This window comes from Ahaetulla prasina, chromosome 16, assembly GCF_028640845.1.
Source record: "Ahaetulla prasina isolate Xishuangbanna chromosome 16, ASM2864084v1, whole genome shotgun sequence".
Lineage (NCBI taxonomy): Eukaryota > Metazoa > Chordata > Lepidosauria > Squamata > Colubridae > Ahaetulla > Ahaetulla prasina.
The window spans coordinates 6220333-6239203 of record NC_080554.1 but is presented as its reverse complement, the minus strand read 5'-3'; the positions used below and the strand labels follow the sequence as shown (position 1 = coordinate 6239203).

General features: G+C 46.5%; 1 protein-coding gene across 1 annotated transcript; it reads right to left on the bottom strand.

The window, feature by feature from the left end:
• Positions 1–301: 301 nt before the first annotated feature.
• LOC131186159 (glutamine synthetase-like) lies at positions 302–14629 on the bottom strand. The gene is made up of 7 exons (XM_058159476.1): positions 14486–14629; positions 7798–7972; positions 7136–7297; positions 6152–6298; positions 3086–3213; positions 1538–1737; positions 302–747 (listed from the first exon to the last, which is right to left on the bottom strand). The coding sequence occupies exons 2-7, from the start codon at positions 7961–7963 to the stop codon at positions 396–398; spliced, it is 1155 nt and encodes a 384-aa protein (XP_058015459.1). The 5' UTR covers positions 7964–7972; positions 14486–14629; the 3' UTR covers positions 302–395.
• Between the last annotated feature and the right edge of the window lie 4242 nt (positions 14630–18871).

Below are 18871 nucleotides of genomic sequence, written 5' to 3'. Positions count from 1 at the left end.
TCCAGGTAGCCATTTTGGGCACCACGTTCAGGGTTACATTCTGAATATAAGACATACCCAAATTTTCAGCCTCTTTTAGAAGGAAAAAAAATACTTCTTATACTCTGAAAAATACGATATATATAGTTAGAAAGTTTGCCCTCTCTTTGCCCCACCCGCTCAATTTCTAAAAAGCTCTAATTTGGGGAACCTCATTAATATGATCTTAACACTTTGTGATGTCTACTAGACGGAAAGAACACAATTCGGTGTCCAAAAGGTAGAATTTGGAAGTCAACAACATCACAGAACCCAAAGGGAATCTTTCTGAAGTTGCCAGATGTTTACTAACGGGTGGAATGAGTTGGGAAGGGAGGGGGAAGAGTTGGTTGGCCGTGCATCTTGGGGTGGGGGGCTCAGTCCTTGAGGGTGGCCCTTAGCAGCCGTGTTTCATTCGTGTCTTCTACAGGTCCGTCCCCCGTTTCGCCAAGTAGAACGGTCCTCATAATGGCTTCAGTGACCGCGTAGGGATCGCAGTTCGCGGACGGCCGTCTGTCTTCAAAGTAGCCGCAGCCGTCTTGCCCGACTTGACGAGGGATCCGGATGCTGGCGCCCCGGTTGGCTACTCCGGCCGAGAACTCTGTGATGCTGGAAGTCTCGTGCTGGCCGGTTAGCCTTCTGGTGTTGTCCTGGCCTCCTCGGGGATCGTACATCCGGATGTGGTACTGATGGCGTTTGCTCAGTCTTTCGATGGCTGCTTCAATGGCCCTATGAAGGACAAGAAAGTATAACTGAAGAGCAGGCAAAGCTAGGGAGGTGTTGTGGCCTGCCAGCGACCAACAGAGGTGGCAGTAGATTCAGACAGTGAGGAGGTTGGGGAGGAACGTGGGCCAGTCCTGGAGTCTGGGGAAGGCTCGGACAAGGGCTCTGGTTGGAGGCAGAGATGGGGCCAGGGCCATCTGGGAGTTATGTGCTGCCTCCGGAGTCTCTGGACTCTGATATCAGTGAGGCAGAAGAGCAGCATGAGCCTGTTCCCAGTGTGCGCATGCGCAGAGCTGCCAGGAGACAGGAACAATGAAAGAAACAGGGTCGACTTGGGAGTAAGGCTTGGAGATGATTGGCCCCTCCCATAAGACATAAAAGAGAAGCAAAAGGGACGTATATCAAAGTTCCAAATCCCCCACCCCCCGCGCACTGGTGGGTTGCTCCCGGTTCAGGCAAACTGAGTGGCAGCGGTGGGAGGCTCCGTCCACCCACCCATATGTCATCAAAAACGCTCTGCGCATGTGCAGAAGCGCCGCACGCTACCGATAGCAAACCGGTAGAGACGGGATTTGAAACCCACTACCGCCTCCACGTCTTTTTCCATGAAACCCAAAATAAAAGTTTCCGGTTTTATCTTTGTATTCGCTTTTGAGAGTCTTCCGTATCAGAATGGGAATCCTACTCCGCCTTTTATTTTAAACCAGATGGAAGCAAAAACCGCCTTTGTGGTTCGCGAGCGTTGTGAACTGGGCCATTCTCGGCTTTAATTGCACTTTAAAGTTCAACTACTTACTTGATACCCCCTATCTGCCTTGTTTCTATGGTGCTGACATTCGTATGGCATCCAGCTCCATTCCAGTTCCCGGTCATTGGCTTAGGATCCAGGGTGGCCACGACACCAAAATCTTCACAGACCCGATGTAAAATGTATCTCGCCATCCACAGGTGGTCGCCCATTTCAACGCCTACACACGGCCCCACTTGAAATTCCCACTATGGGGACACAAGGAGGAAACTGGTATTAAAGATGTTTTCATGGTGTATCTCTTGAGTAACCTTTCAAGCCAACGAATCAAGACGCGGGGAAGCGACTAGCTGCAGCGAACCCACCCAGTTAGCAGTTAACATACTAGATGCTCTCTTCGATTAAAAAGGTAAAGGTTCCACTTGCATATATGTGCTAGCCGTTCCCGACTCTAGGGGGCGGTGCTCATCTCCGTTTCAAAGCCAAAGAGCCACAGCGCTGTCCGAAGACGTCTCCGTGGTCATGTGGCCGGCATGACTCAACGCCAAAGGCGCACGGAACGCTGTTCCCTTCCCACCAACAGTGGTCCCTATTTTTTTCTACTTGCATTTTTTTTACGTGCTTTCGAACTGCTAGGTTGGCAGAAGCTGGGACAAGTCACGGGAGCTCATCCCCGTTACGCGGCACTAGGGATTCGAACCGCTGAACTGCCGACCTTTCAATCCACAAGCTCAGCATCTTAGCCACTGAGCCACCACGTCCCCTTCAATTAGGTGCAGCTAATTACCAACGGAAGAGAAGATTTGTAGCTCAGGGTTTAATTGTGGGGATCTTTGGTGATCTCTGAGCTTGGTGGGTTTTTTTAGCAGACATATCATTACCCAACTAGGTAACCCCATCAGTGCTAGTGAATGTGGCTTGCTCCCTATTAATATATAGTAGCTCTGAGCCTGGTTGTTTTCTTGCAGATGTTTCATTACCAAACTAGGTAACACCTTCAGTGCTAGTGGGTGGGACCTGTTCCCTGTTTATATACAGTAATTCTGAGCCTGGTTGCTTTCTTGCAAACGTTTTGTTACCCAATTAGGTAACATCATCAATGTGCTACGTTGCAGCAAAGGATATGCCAAAGGGAATGGGCAGGGTGAGAGACAACAAAGCAGACCCTCCCCTCAAATCTGGTGGCTCAGCAGACTAAGTCTGTCTGTTAATAGACTTAGTCTGCTGAGCCACCAGATTTGAGGGGAGGGTCTGCTTTGTTGTCTCTCACCCTGCCCATTCCCTTTGGCATATCCTTTGCTGCAACGTAGCAATTACTGCAAGTTCAAGTCCCACCAGGCCCAAGGTTGACTCAGCCTTCCATCCTTTATAAGGTAGGTAAAATGAGGACTCAGATTGTTGGGGGCAATAAAAGTTGACTTTGTATATAATATACAAATGGATGAAGACTATTGCTTAACACAATGTAAGCCGCCCTGAGTCTTCGGAGAAGGGCGGGATATAAATGCAAATAAAAAAAAATCTTTTCAGAAAACATTATTACTGATTATTATTAATCAGTCACTAATTATTATTAATTATTATTATTATTAATACCTGAGATGGCATGACTTCAGCGTTGGTGCCACCGATCTCCACGCCAGCGTACATGCAAGCTTTGTAGTGTGCTTCCACAATATCGCGTCCGTACACTTTGTTTGCACCAACCCCACAGTAATAGGGTCCTGGGAGAAAAAGCAGGATTGCATTTGTTAATAAACGCTCAAAGACACACACACACACACAGAGAGAGACACAAGGTGCCTGGCATGCTACCTGTCAACGGTCTCTCTCCTGTTTATCTTGCACAGAGATTTTCATTTTAAATATGTTTGGGTCTTTCCGCAGCCTGGTTCGATTATGCAATGTCAGGGAAACTGGGTTATTTCAGGATTTGACTAACTTCTTTTGCTGAGTTGGGTTGTTACGTGGTGACTAAGCAGCAAGTAAAAATGTATTTTTAGCTTTTCCAAACTGACTACGAAGCATCAGCTCCTACATCGGGCTTTACAATGACGTGAATTACTCAAGGAGGAAGGAAAAGAGAGCAAGAGGGAGGGGGGGGAATGACAGGGAAGGGTAGGGTTAGGGTAGAGAAGAAGGAAGAAAAGATTCAGATGAAGGAAAGAAAGAAAGAATGGAAGGAAGGAGAAAGAAAAGGAAGGAAGGAAAGAAAGAAAGAAAAAGAGAAAGAAAGAGAAAGAAACAAAGAAAGGAAAGGAAAGGAAGGATGGATTCGTAGGGAGGGAAGGAAGAATTCATAGGGAGGGAGGGAAGAAGGAAGAAAAGATTCAGATGAAGGAAAGAAAGGAAGAATGAAAGAATGAAAGAAAGGAAACAAGGAAGGAAAGAAAAAAAGAAAGAAAGAAGGAAGGAAGGAAGGAAGGAAGGAAGGAAGAAAAAGAAAGAAAGAAAGAAAGAAAGGAAGGAAGGAAGGAAGGAAGGAAGGAAGGAAGGAAGGAAGGAAGGAAAGGAAGGATGGATTCTTAGGGCGGGAGGGAAGGATTCATAGGGAGGGAAGAAGGAAGAAAAGATTCAAATGAAGGAAAGAAAGGAAGAATGAAAGAAAGGAAACAAGGAAGGAAAGAAAAGAAAGGAAGGAAGGAAGGAAGGAAGGAAGGAAGGAAGGAAGGAAGGAAGAATGAATTTCAATTTGTTTAATTCAAGATTTTTTTTTCTTTCTTCCTGGGAAGGAATCCCTTGATTTAAACCTATTACTGTCATTTCCCGCCCCCCGCCCCCACCTCACCTAGATTCATTCTTCCCCCAGGATGTTGTCAACTTTAACCTGCATTGACTTCTTGTTTTCTCACCACTAGCAACTTAAAGAAAACAAGCCAGAACCAAAATATGCATCGGAGGGGGAAAGAAAAAAAAAAGAAAGAAGGAAGGAAGGAAGGAAGGAAGGAAGGAAGGAAGGAAGAGAAAAAATGAAAGGAAGGAAGGAAAGAAAGAAAGTAAGAAAGAGAAAGAAAGAAAGAAAGAAAGGAAAGGAAAGGAAGGATGGATTCTTAGGGAGGGAAGGAAGAATTCATAGGGAGGGAGGGAAGAAGGAAGAAAAGATTCAAATGAAGGAAAGGAAGAATGAAAGAAAGGAAACAAGGAAGGAAAGAAAAGGAAGGAAGGAAGGAAGGAAGGAAGGAAGGAAGGAAGGAAGGAAGGAAGGAAGGAAGGAAGGAAGGAAGGAAGAATTTCAATTTGTTTAATTCAAGATTTTTTTTTCTTTCTTCCTGGGAAGGAATCCCTTGATTTAAACCTATTACTGTCATTTCCCGCCCCCCCCCCCCACCTCACCTAGATTCATTCTTCCCCCAGGATGTTGTCAACTTTAACCTGCATTGACTTCTTGTTTTCTCACCACTAGCAACTTAAAGAAAACAAAAAAAGCCAGAACCAAAATATGCATAGGAGGGGGAGGGGGGAAAGAAAAAAAAGAAAAAGTATCAGGAAGAAAAGATTGCACAACCAAACCAGTTCTTCCGTGGCACATTTTGTGCAATGCTGGGGACAAGAGATGTCCTTGGGGGATTTCGCATGAGAATTTTTCCATTATTATCTGGACTTTGGGCAGGGAGAGGGAGGGGGGAAGGGGGAGAGGGAGAGAGAGAGAGAGAGAGAGAGAGAGGAAAGAAAGAAAGAAGGAAGGAAGGAAGGAAGGAAGGAAAAGGAAAGAAAAAGAGAAGGAAGGGATGAAGGATTCAGAGGGAGGGAGGGAGGGAAGGATGGATTCATAGGGAGGGAGGGAAGAAGGAAGAAAAGAGTTAGAGGGAAGGAGGGAGGGAGGGAAGGAAGAAGGAAGGAAAGAAAGGAAAGAAGGAAGGAAAGAAAGAAAGATGTAGGGAGGGAGGAAGGAAGGAAAGAAGGAAGGAGGAAGGAAGGAAGGAGGAAGGAAGGAAAGAAAGAAAAGAAAGAAAGAAAGAAAGAAAGAAAAAAAGAAAGAAAGAAAGAAAGAAAGAAAGAAAGAAAGAAAGAAGGAAGGAAGGAAGATGGAATCTTGAAAGTGGGGTTTCTTTTATGATGGATTGTACAGTTGTTGTCCTGACCGATTCACCAAGGAATCCAACTAAGTCATCCAGAAATAAAGGCGGTCCTCGACTTACAACAGTTCATTTAGTGGCCGTTCGAAGTGGCAACGGCACCGAAAAAAGAGACTGACAACCGTTTGTCCACCACTTACGACCGCTGCAGCATTTACCAGGGTCACGTGACCAAAATTTGGTATTTACGATGCCCCGCGGTGTGGTGAGTGATCCCCTTTTGCCCACCTTCTGACCAGGAACGTCGACGGGGGAATCCCGATTCACTTAACGACCATGTGACCAACTGAACGACGGCAGGGATTCTCTCGCAACAAGGGTTTCAGCTTCTCTTCTCTGCACAGACTCAGAAGCTGCAGACTAAGATTGCACGCCCTGGCTCCAATCTCTCTCAGCTCCCAATTGGCTGACTTAGTTGCTATGTCTATTCCAGAGAGGTCGTAAAACGGAGCAAAGCTCCCTTAGCAAGGGTCTCGCTTCGCAATGTTGGGCTCGGCTGCGGTCGTAAGTCGAGGACTGCCTGCATTAGAATGGAAGCCTGCCTTTTGGCCCGGTCAGCCAGCTGCTCTCTGTGGCCACCTCTTACCTTGTGGACCCGGAAATCCGTTTTCGGGCCAGCCGTATGGACGTCCATCCATGCCCAGCAAGGTGTATTCCTGCTCCATGCCAAACCAAGGCTGGCTGTCTTTCACCAAATCCATGACTTGCTTACAGGTGTACCTATAATTGGTCTCTGCAGGAGGGGAGGAAATGGGAGAATTTGAACCCGGGACCATCCGGAGAGCATCTCTTAATGCTGAAATCCAGCCGGTTGTTTTGGGCAGCTTTAAGTACTGAGCAGCGCTACCCAAATAAGAGCATAAAAATTTAAAAGGTCCAACTAAAAACCGTTCAGGACTGTGACGGAGTTTGTTTGCAAAAATCAAATCCAGAAGCGCGCACAGATAAACTGATCCAGCAGGATTCATTAACTTCTTTACATTCACAATAACACATGAAGTAAGTTTACAATACCAACAGCAGATTCACAGTTTCATTTCACGCTCAGGTCAGCAGACAAGTTCACACACACAGCTTCACAGCTCACAGCTTAACACACACTGGTTTCAGTTTCTCTTCTCTGCACAGACTCAGAAGCTGCAGACTAAGACACGCCCTGGCTCCAATCTTTCTCACCAGGCTCAGAGAACACCAAGGATCATACATTTCAACCTCGAGTTACAAATATTCTTCTTTATTGGCGTGCGGTCCTTGGCGCTCTCTGAGCTTGGTGGTTTTCCTGAAGATGTTTCATTACCTGACTAGGTGACATCATCAGTGCTAGAAGGGTGTGGGGTGTGAGAGGAGGAGGAGGAGGAAGACGAAGAAGAAGAGGAGGGAGGAGGAGGAGTGTAGGGTCCTTGGTGCTCTCTGAGCTTGGTGGCTTTCCTGCGGACTAGGTATCAGCATCAGTGCTAGATTTCGTTCAAACTATTTAAGCAAAGCAGATATGCCAGAGGCCTGAGTGTTCTCCCTTGGGAGAGGAAAAAAAGGGGATTAAAAAAAGGAACATTCAAGAGAAAATACTCACCCGCCGGTTTCCGGTTGTACTTCAGAACTTCGCACATTACCAGCTTGTTGGGGTCCAAGCTAAACGGATCTCGGAACATCTTCACGGGAATTAAAAACATGTCGCTGTTGGATCCTTCGGACTGTCCCGTGCTGGAGCCATCGAAGTTCCATTCCGATAGTTCTGCAGGAGAATAACAGAATAAGAGAGTGGGAAGGGACCTTGGAGGTCTTCTAGTCTAACCCCTTGCTCCAGCAGAAGACCCTACATCATTCTGGACAAATGGTTGCCCAGTCTCTTCTTAAAAAACCTCCAGCGTTGAAGCACTCACAACTTCTGGAGGCAATGATTAATTATTCTAACTGGAGAAAGAGAGGAATCTTTTTACTCATGAATGGACTTTGTAAGAGACGGAGCCACTTTTTAACTCAAAAAAAAATATCCCAAGAGGGTTTATCAACATTATCAATTCAAACCCTACAAGAAAGGCTTTTAAAAGGGGGCGAAACTCGCTGAAGAATTGTCTCGCTTAGCAACATAAATTTTTGGTCGTCAGTCGGGGATTGCATTTGCCGGAAACGACTTACTAAAAAGGTTTTTGAACGCTCGGGAAAGCTGACACCCCCCGGAGAACTCGAGATACGCAATGGTGGATGAAGAGACTAGACCGTTTTCAACCTCACCTTCAACGCACTTTGGTTCCTGGTGTAAGGTCTTGGTTTTAGAGCGAAGGCCTTCCCCGCTTCCGTCTATCCAAATGTACGTGGCCAAGGCCTTCTTCCCTTGGGGTAGCTTCATATACTGGTCTCTGACCCCTTTGTTAAGCTTGGAACTGTGCGATACAGACATGGTGGCAACCTGGGGAAGAACAGACGGATAGAACCCTTCAATGTCAGGTTCGCGGTAATGAGGATGTCAGAGTTCCGAGTCATTTTTCAAACAGTGTTGTTCTCTAATTTTTGCCCCAATTAACAAGAATGCATTTCTAACATAGTGCCCTTGGAAGTATCTACGGGTTTTATCTTTCCTATACCAGTGGTGAAATCTAAACAGGTTTTCTGCCAATTTGCTGGGCGCAAAATGTATGCTGTGCATGTCGGCACCAAATGCGCAGAAAAAGGAGGCTTTGGAAGGTAAGTATAACACGTGGGGGGGGGGGACAGCTGTGCCACGCGATTTAAAATCGCACGGCACAGCTGATCATCGGAAATACCGGTTAGGACAAACCAGTAGGTTTTTTTTACTACCAGTTCGCCCGAACCGGTAGTTTTTATCACTACCGGTTCGCCTGAACCGATGTGAACTGATAGGATTTCAACACTGTCCCGTACCATAGGAAAGCATACCTCCCCCAGTTGCAAGTCACGTCCCTCCAAAATTAATAATCATCTATATCTCAGGTTTATCTAATTCTTTCAGCCATGTGATGATGCCTGGTAATATAACTCCCAATCTGGCTTCCTGTTTTTTAGAATCCTGTAGCAATTTCAAACTTATTCTTGCTTTTTTCAGGGTTCCAAGTAACGCGCTCATAGCGAACCATACTCTAAGGCAGGCAATTTCTTTCTTCAAAGAATAGGTTTGTTGGATATGTCCTATTGCACGGGCTGGCGGAAAACCGGCTCTGAATATTCCCGCGGTTTTCCATCTAAATAAAAGCAAAAGTTTACCACTTTCTCAAAACAATTGGTCACGTGGTCCAATCAGGATAATGTCCAGTTGCTAAGTGACTCCAGTCCCCTCCTTCCGAGCACCTGCAGGAATGTCCTTGGTTCCCAAGAGAAAGTATTTTGTTTCGACTACAACACCCCAACTATCTCTATTCCCCCCTTCCTCTTCTCCAGTGTGTCAACACTGAAGTCTCAAAATGGCCACAGTCAGGCCAGCTTTAAGGTTGGCAAAGAATCTAGCTTTTCTCCAAGGTGTTCCATAAGAATCTACTCCAGTTTGACGCGCAACACAATCCCATAACACACCTTAACTCAAGAAATGGTTTTGTCACTCTCAGGCTAGACAAGAATCCTATCCCACAGCCCAGCCTTATTTTCACAACAACCCAGTGAAGTAGGTCAGCCTGGGAAAGCTTCAGGACCACACGAAGCTTCAAATCTAATTTTTCTCAAAGTCTAATCCGCTCTAGAAAATCAAAATGTCCTTTCTCAAGAAAATGCCCGCTGTGGGAGTTTTACCAAAGTGACTAAATTGGTTCTTTAAAAATAGGAGTCTTTTTTTTTAAAGGAGATAGGCATCGGCCCTCCCATTAAACCAATATGTTTGCACCAGTAAGGTAAAGGTTCCCTTCGCACATATGTGCTAGTTGTTCCCGACTCTAGGGGGCGGTGCTCATCTCCGTTTCAAAGCCGAAGAGCCAGCACTGTCCGAAGACGTCTCCATGGTCATGTGGCTGGCATGACTAAATGGCAAAGGCGCATGGAATGCTCTTACCTTCCCACCAAAGATGGTCCCTATTTTTTCTACTTGCATTTTTACATGCTTTCGAAACTGCTAGTTTGGCAGAAGCTGAACTCACCGTTACGTGGCACTAGGGATTCGAACCACTGAACTGCCGACCTTTCGATCAACAAACTCAGTGTTTTAGCCACTGAGCCACCACATGCCTTATATGTCCCTTATGGTCCCTTGCACCAGTATAGGGGGCATTTACCGGTATTTACCAATTGAATCGAGAGAATTTGTAGCTGGATCCAGAGTTCTTCAAGTAATGGAAGTCACTTGGAGTGACAGCGGCCATATAAATGTGTTTTGAATAAATAATAAAGAAATGGCCCTTCAGTTCCTGTTGTGCCAGCCTTCCATGGTTCTAATCTAAGCTTATCTAAATCCCTTAGACATTTACAACAAACAGCTCTGGATATCAGATGGAATATTTGCATTGATAAAGAAAAATCTCCAAACAGAATACTCTGCTATCAAGGTCTCTTAAGGAACCCAAACTACAGGTATTGCTCCAAACAAAGAAATTGATGGATGGGGAGGGACAGGGGGACCAAAATTCTAGCTTTGGAAGAGTTACCCCCTACTAAGAGTTCTCCACCCTTCTAAATTTGATTAAATTAATCTACGAAGAGATTAGGCAGAAAAAATGTGCCTGAAGGTTTCAGGAAGTAAGCCTTTCCCAAGATACTGCCCTTGGGAAAGAAATGGAGAAGAAAGAAATGCACACTAATGTGTCTATGTGTCTGTGTGTATGAGAGAGAAAAAGAAAGAGAGGTGGGGGGAGAAAGAGACAGAGAGAGAGAAATAGAGAGAGAAAGATGAAAGGAGGAAGGGAAGGAAGAAAGGAAGGAAGAGAAAGAAAAAAGGAGAAAGAGAAAGAGGGAGTGGGAGAGGAAGAGGAAGAGAGACAGAAAGAAAGAAAGATGAAACAAGAAAGAAAAAAGGAAGGGGGAGGGAGGGAAGGGAAGGAAGGAAGGAAAGAAAGAAAGACACACAGAGAGACAAAAAGAAAAAGAGGTGGTGGGGGAGAAAGAGGGAGAGGGACGGAGGGAGACAGAAATAGACAGAGAAAGATGAAAGGAAGGAAGGAAGGAAGAGAAAGAGAAAAAGATGAGTCAGAGAAAGAGAGAGAGGAAGAGAGAGAGGAAGAGAAAGACAGAGAAAGAAAGCTGAAACAAGAAAGAAAAAAGAAAGGGAGGGAGGGAGGAAAGAAAGAAAGAAAGAAAGACAGAGAGAGAGACAGAGGGAGAGGGAGAGAAAGAGAAGGAGAGAGAGAGAGAAAAAGAAAGATGAAAAGAAAGAAAAAAGAAGGAAGGAAGGAAGGAAAGAAAGACAGAGAGAACGAGAGAGAGAGAGAGAGAGAGAGAGAGAGAGAGAGAAGGAAAGAGAGAAATTTGTCAACTTTGCATCAGAATGGAAGTTTCATTCTGGGCGAAGATGTTCAATCTCCAAAGCCTCCAGTTCTTCAAAGCCGAACGATGTTTGAAAAGGAAATCCCACCCAGATAAACCCACGACCGATTTGGTTAAGCCTGTCGTAGAAAACCCAGGTGGGCAGAGATACGCATCAAGTACAGTTAACCAAGCTACATTTTACTGCTTCGGATTCCAGGCCATGCGGTTTGTGTGATTCAACCGGGGCACCAGGAAATGCTTGGCAATCACCAAACTCTTGACAACCAGGAAGTGGAAAAACAAACAGTGTTATTCCGAAGTCCAACCGAAGAAGAGACCCGTAAAAGTTGAAGGCAAACGGGCTGTGCCAAGGAAAGTCAGAATCAATAGAACTAAGCCCTGGGAAAATCAGGAAGCTTGTAGCTCCTACAGAATGAAGTATCAAGTTGGCAACGCTGCAAAAAAGCCAGTTTTTTTTTTTTAAAAAAAGGAGAGGAATGAGGAGAGAAAGAAGAAAGATAATACCCGTTTCGCATATGCAAAAATCTGAATATTCGCCTCTTTCTCTCCCTGGAGGAAAATAAGATACAGATCAATATCTGTATCAATAAGGGCCTCTGTGGCTCAGACTGCTAAGACAGTCTGTTATTAACAGCAGCTGCTTGCAATTACTGCAAGTTCAAGCCCCACCAGGCCCAAGGTTGACTCAGCCTTCCATCCTTTATAACGTAGGTAAAATGAGGACCCAGATTGTTGGGGGGCAATAAGTTGACTTTGTATATAATATACAAATGGATGAAGACTATTGCTTGACATAGTGTAAGCCGCCCTGAGTCTTCAGAGAAGGGCGGGATATAAATGAAAAATTAAAAAAAAATAAAAGGAATATATTTGTAGCTCGGGGTTGAAATTAGGGGTGGCTCAAGCTCAAATACACCCTCCGAAGAGTTAGTAATTAGAAAAATATTGGATTGTGCCGAGATGGACAAAATGACACTAGAACTGAAAGGACGGAAGGATTCAGATTTTTATGTAATATGGGAGAAATGGTATAATTGAGTCGAAAATAGGAAAAAAGAGGAAATAACAGCTAGTAGAATTAGAAATTCAAATTAGAATTAGTAATATCATTTAGTAAAATTATATAGAGTATAGGAGAACGCTAAGGGGATGATACCATCCCCTTATAACCATCTGACTGAGATGGTGTAGGGTTTCCTGCCTGGGCAGGGGGTTGGACTAGAAGGCCTCCAAGGTCCCTTCCAACTCTTTTGTTATGTTATGTTATGTTATGTTATGTTATGTTATGTTATGTTATGTTATGTTATGTTATGTTATGTTATGTTATGTTATGTTATGTTATGTTATGTTATGTTATGTTATGTTATGTTATGTTATGTTATGTTATATTATATTATACAGTATGTAAATGGTCACAGTCATGCACAAGAGTTGAATGAAAATTGTTTTAATTGTTAAAGTTCGATAAAATTTATATTTTAAAAAAAGAAAAGAAATTAGGGGTGGTTCACTTGAGCTCGGCTGTTTTCTCGCAGGCGTTTCATTACCTGACCAGGTAACAGCATCAGTGCTAACGCTAGGGACAATATTGTTCAATTTAAGCAGCGGCGCCTGTTTAAAATGGGCTTTTGCTGCAGGTGAAACATAGCCCCTTTGCTCCGTTTTCTTACTTTTCTGCAAAGCAGGGTTGTAACCCGTTGGCTCAAGCGTGGGAACTGAGGATACAAATCCTTTTGCAAGCTACTCTATCAACGGTTTGTTCAGCTGCTTTCCAGGTGCATTTCGAGAGAAGTGGGGAATAACAGGTCCCCACTATTTGCCTCCAAGGCATTCCCCATCACTAAAGGCCAGGGCAACCCCTAAGTGATGTTTCCCCCCACCCCATAAGTGGCCTAAGTTAACCTCCTAACAAATCAAGCCTTTTGAGGATTGAAAATCGTAAGGTTGGTGAGTTTTAAACTCTTCCTCTTTTGGTTAAGTGGAGTTCTGCTCTGGTCCTTCAGCAGATTCCTTACAGAGCTTAGAACAAGGCATTTAGATTATTTCTTGGAAGATGTTTTAACGGAATAACAACTCGATGTTGCAACTTATTTATTTTTGTTGTTTTGGAGCAGGGATGGATAGCGAATGCATTTTGGACTACAAGATTCGGGGGTGGGGTGAGGTAGGGGGCAGCCGCTCTTAAGAGACTATGAAAATTGACATCATAGAAAGGGTGCTAGCCTTGGGGGCGGGGAGTGAGGGGGGGCTACCCCAGCTTTCTAAAATTTCCACTGCAATCTTTTAGCGCCCAGCTCAGAGTTGCATCATCCAAACTCACGTAATTTTGAGTTCCAGCAGTTGAGAGAGAGAGAGAGAGGGAGAAGTGAGGGGAGAGAGAAAGGGGGGAGAGAGAGGAGGAGACAGAAAGAGGGGAGAGGGAGAGAGGGGAGAGAGAAAGAGAGGGAGGGAGAGAGAGAAAGATGGAGGGAAAGTGAGAGAGGGAGGGAAAGAGAGAAAGGAGGGACAGAGAGAAAGAGAGAAAGTGGGAGAGAGAGAAAGAGAGAGGGGAGAGAGAGAGAAAGAGAAAGAGAGAAAGAGAAAGAGAGGGAGGGAAAGAGAAAAGCGGGGAGAGAGAAAGCGAGGGAGGGAGAGGGGGAGAAAGAGAAAGGGGGAAAGAGAGAAAGCGAGGGAGGGAAGGAGAGAGAAAGAGAGAGAGAGAAGGAGGGAAAGAGAGAGAGAACTGAACAAACCAAAGGATATTTTACTATTCTGGGAAGCAAGAAAGACAAGAGCATCCCATAGGATCGCTCCTCGCCTTCCCGCCGCCCCCCCACCCCGAAGGCAATGTGATGCCCTCTCAGACGCTGGTTCTCCAGGTGGTTTTAAGTGCAGACCTTGGAAAACAAGACTTATTCAAGTCGAAACGTTGCTCCGTCCCTCCGTCCCTCCCTGCTCCGGTGGGCCCGGGTCTCCCTCGGAAGGTCTGGCCACCAAGAGAGTCGGCCCGAAGGCTTTTAGGATCGAGCTGGCTAAGGCTGGACAGCAGACAAGTTTCGGGCATCCGGAGCCACGTGGAGGAGCCGCGCGTATTTGCGCAAGGCTCAGGCTGGGTAGAGAGACCCGCCAAGCAGAAACCTGGGCAGGGGACCCCCCCTCAACCCAACCTAACCCAACCCAACCTATCCCTTCCCTGTTCTTCTTAAGCTGACAATCGGCTGGTTGTTGTTTTTTAAGTGGTGGGGGGGAGAACTGCCCTCCCGATGGGACGCAACCTGAAATTTGGAGAGGTGGGCTCCGCCAGGAGGAAAAGGACAGTAGGGAAGCGCGCGATCCTCTCTCCAAGGGCTTCATTGCGCGGAGTCGTCCCCGTCCGTCCGTCCGTCCGTCCCCACCCCCAGCGCTTTGCTAAGTTATGGGGATGGGGGATCGGAGAATGGCGCCCACATACCGCCCGGGGCTCCTTTCTGTCCCGAGATCGAGCGCCAAGATCCGCGCATCCCGGCGCCGAGGCGCTTACCTGTTTGGCGAGGGGCACCTTGGCTGTTCCTGCGGTGCGATCTCGGGGCACAGCTCCGGAGCAGCGGCCGGTTCCCGGCACCGGCTGCTTCTCTTATAGGGCTTGGCTTTCCCGCCTACCCGGAGCACTAAGAGGAGGAGGAGGAGGAGGAGGAAGAGGAGGAGGAGCATGGAATAAGGCAGGCGGAGCCGTCGGTTGGGTTAGACCCGCCTGAACAAGAGGCGAAGGGGGAATCCCTGCTCAGAATCCCCCTCGGGCGACCTCAGCTCAGAGCGTTTCTAAGGAAGGGAAAAGGCGCTCCAGACATGCCCAGAGGAGCTCGTTACGACGCCCTTGAGGCCCGCGTGGAAAAAAAAAAGTCCTGGAGACGTGGCCCGACACCTTCCAACCAGGGGTGAAATCCAGCAGGTTCTGACAGGTTCCGGAGAACCGGTAGCGGAATTTTTGAGTAGTTCGGAGAACCAACAAATACCACCTCTGGCTGGCCCCAGGAGTGGGGGTGGGGGTGGGAATGGGGATTTTGCAGTACCCTTCCCCTGGAGTGGGGTGGGAATGGAGATTTTGCAGTATCCTTCCCCCTGGAGTGGGGAGGTAATGGGGATTTTGCAATATCCTTCCCCCTGGAGTGGGGTGGGAATGGAGATTTTGCAGTGTCCTCCCCCTACTGTGCCCACCAAGCCACACCACGCCCGCTAAGCCACGCCCACAGAACCGGTAGTTAAAAAAAATAAGATTTCACCACTCCTTCCAAACCCAGCTGGACTGAGTTTCCCCTGGGATCCCTCCCTTCCTTTACAAGGGGAATTCAACTTCCTAGTCCTCAAGACCGGGGTCAATAGGGAAACTGAGGACACCCATGATGGATTAGAGACTTTTGTTCTGGAGGAAAGCCACCCCACCCACCCACCCCCGCACCCTGCCATTTTCTGCCAGCTCTTGCTACCTCTCTACTAGTTAGGGGAAGGTGCAACGACTGTGGGTGATGGGAGATGCCGTCCCACCCGCCTTGGCTGTGGCCAAGAACACCTTGGGTAGCTGATAAGGCGCCCGACAGCCAAGATCTCAGGTGGGGTGTGAATCTTTTGGCTGACAGCTACAGCCGTAGCTGGCGGTTTCTATGGCCTCAGAGACGGGGACAGCCGAGTGGCCCATCCCGTTTGTTTGGTTTACCAAATGGCACCAGGCACGCTGAGTCCAGTCCTGCCAACTTCTCAAGATTAGACTCTGACAATGGAGTTGAGGGGCCGTTGCCACTAATAAGGGGGCCCCTGCAAACCTCACTCCCTTCCAGCACTGATGATGTTACCTAGTTGGGTCATGAAATGTCTGCAAGGAAACCACCAAGATCAGAAAGCACCTAGGACTTAACACTCTTCCTCTTCCTCCTGTTCCTGTTCCTCTTCTTCCTCCATTCCACAAACCCCACTCCCTTCTAGCACTGATGGCATAACCTAGTTCGGTCATGAAATGTCTGCAAGAAAACAATCAAGCTTGAGAGCACCAAGGATCCCAGAGTCCTTCTCCACTACTTCTTCCTCCTCCTCCTCCTCCTCCTCCCCACAAATCCCATTCCCTTCTAGCATTGTTGATGCTCCCTAGTTGGGTCACGAAATATTCACACGCAAACCACAGTCCTCCTCCTTCTCCTCCTCCTCCCTCTCCCTCCCCCCCTCCTTCTGCTTCCCCTTCTCTTCCACTCTGCAGACACCATCCTTATTATGACTGATGATATTCCCTAGTTGGGTCATGAAACATCTCTGAAATAAGCAAGAGAGCATCAAGGAACCCACAGTTCCACTTTCAGCTACAAATATTCTCTTCCATCAGTAACTGGCTTAGGACCGGGCTATTTACGGGACTGCCTACTGCCGGCCTCTATCTCCCAACGTCCGGTGCGTTCCCACAGAGAGGGACTTCTCAGGGTGCCGTCGGCCAAACAATGTCGACTGGCGGCCCCCAGGGGGAGGGCCTTCTCTGTGGGGGCTCCGACCCTGTGGAACGAGCTTCCCCCCCCCGGGCTTCGACAACTACCTGACCTTAGGACCTTTCGCCGCGAACTTATTTATTTCATATGGCTGGACTGGCCTGATTTTAAATCTTAAATTTTAATTGTGGGTTTTAAATTTTTGTAATTTTTATGGGGTATAATGGTATTTTAAATTTTCTGGCATCTTGAATCAGTTTTTTAAGGGTTGTTTTAATTGGTTGTTTGTTGCTGTTTGTATTTTATTGGCCTGTTCACCGCCCTGAGTCCTTCGGGAGAAGGGCGGTATACAAATCAAATTATTATTATTATTATTATTATTATTATTATTATTATTATTATTATTATTATTATTATTATTATTATTATTATTATTATTATTAACTGCCCCTTACCCACAACTGCCTCAACTCAGCAGGCACTTAAAGTACTTTTTAAGGCGTCTGTCAGTGTTCCAGAAAACCCCCTCCCCGAGTAAAACCGGCCTAGTATGGCTTCCAAAGCTGACAGCATCTTTCTTTCAAGTTTCCCCTCAATCACCCCATCCTTCCTCGCCCAACCTCACCCACGAACCGACTCACTTTTGCTCACAATGTCCGAAATCTGAAAAGAAAAGAAAAAAGTTCCTCGCCAACAAAGGGGCAGTTGGTTCAGATAACCAGGGTTTCTAATCAGCTTCCCTCATGGTGAGTCGGGTGGTGTCCGGATGGGTATCTGGTCAACTTGTGGCTGAGATGAAGAGCAGAGAGCAAGGAAAAAAGGCTGGGGAGCGATGACGTCACAAATGCTGAGATTCCGAAGGAATTGTTAAACGAAACAATGGCCAGACGCAGTGGCCTTGACTTGGTCAGTTGCCTTTTAAGTCCGTCTGAACGGTCAGGCTCGCTCAAAGATTGAATCCTGTCTTGATCCTCTTGGATCAAATTTTGATCACTTTTGGTTCAACAGCGGGAATAATTAATCAGCGGAAGGACTTCCCGCCAAAAGCTTTGGGTGCTCCATCAGTGGAGGTGTTAAGAGGAGATTGGACAACCGTTTGTCTGCGATGGTACAGGGTCTCCTGCTTGAGCAGGGGGTTGGACTAGAAGACCTCCAAGGTCCCTTCCAAATCTGTTATTTCTGCATCTATCCGTATCGATCTTAGGCCTGTCCATGGGACTGATTATAAAGTGGATTTCTTGCTTCCTTTGCATGCATGAGCCAAGCCCTGGTGGCTTGCCAGCCATGGTTTAAAGTTAACCCCGACATAGGAACGTTGCATTTGTCTTAGCTTGAGTTCACACAACAGCCATGCTGGCGCAGTGGTTAGAATGCAGTAAGGTAAAGGTAACAGTTCCTCTCGCATATATGTGCTAGTTGTTCCCGACTCTAGGGGGCGGTGCTCATCTCCGTTTCAAAGCCGAAGAGCCAGCACTGTCCGAAGACGTCTCCGTTGTCATGTGACTGGCATGACTCAAGGCCAAAGGTGCATGGAACGCTGTTCCCTTCTCACCAAAGGGGGTTCTTATTTTTCTACTTGCATTTTTACCTGCTTTCGAACTGCTAGGTTGGCAGAAGCTGTGACAAGTAATGGGAGCTCACTCCGTTACGCGGCGCTAGGGATTCGAACCATTGAACTGCCGACCTTTCGATCGATCAAGCTCAGTGTCTTAGCCACTGTGCCTCCACATCCCTTAGAATGCAGTATTGCAGGCTAATTCTGTCCACTGCCAGCAGTTCGATCCTAACTGGCTCAAGGTTGACTCAGCCTTTTCACTGCGTTTTTTTGTGGGTCCGTGTGTGCATGTTTGCTCCGCTCCCTTTGAGTTGCCAGGGTATAGAAGTTATCAGCTTTATCAAGAACACAGAGTTCAGAAAATTATTGGACAATACTGAAAGAACAAAATCTACTCTCGATTTGCAGCCGTAGACAGCTGATAAACGCATTCATTGATAATATTTCCACTGACATTTCTGGACTCATGAAAAGGACTTTCTAAAATAGTCTCAATGTCCTTGAATTTTTGAGCTGTTTTTTGAATCTAATTCTGACTACTACTCCTCTCCCTCTCACACCAATTTGCAACCTTTTATATTGATTTGGATTTCTGGATTTCTTTGCTATCCAAATTCTTACTGTATCTTCTAAGAATTTTACTTAGTAGAAAGAACAGCCTATGATTTAGAAAGAAACGGGTGAAATAGTTAATCCAAAGGATCTCATGCTTTGGATTACAATACCCATCCTTCGTAGATCTTATGGGAGAGATAATAGAATAACAGATTTGGAAGGGACCTCGGAGGTCTTCTAGTCCAACCCTCTGCTCGCTCAGGAGACCTGTGCTAGAGATTCAAACCAGTCTCTTGGTCCAAACCCAATCAGAGAGCACCGGGTTCTTAACATCACGCTCAGGAAATTATTT

Bases quoted from the DNA above. Each gene is read 5' to 3' on its own strand.
- LOC131186159 (XM_058159476.1), bottom strand. From the start codon at position 7,963: ATGTCTGTATCGCACAGTTCCAAGCTTAACAAAGGGGTCAGAGACCAG. The intron at 6,299-7,135 runs GTGAGTATTTTC...CCCCTCCTGCAG, and splicing joins GTACAACCGGAAACCGGCGG to AGACCAATTATAGGTACACC. The intron at 748-1,537 runs GTAAGTAGTTGA...TGTCCTTCATAG, and splicing joins AGGCAGATAGGGGGTATCAA to GGCCATTGAAGCAGCCATCG.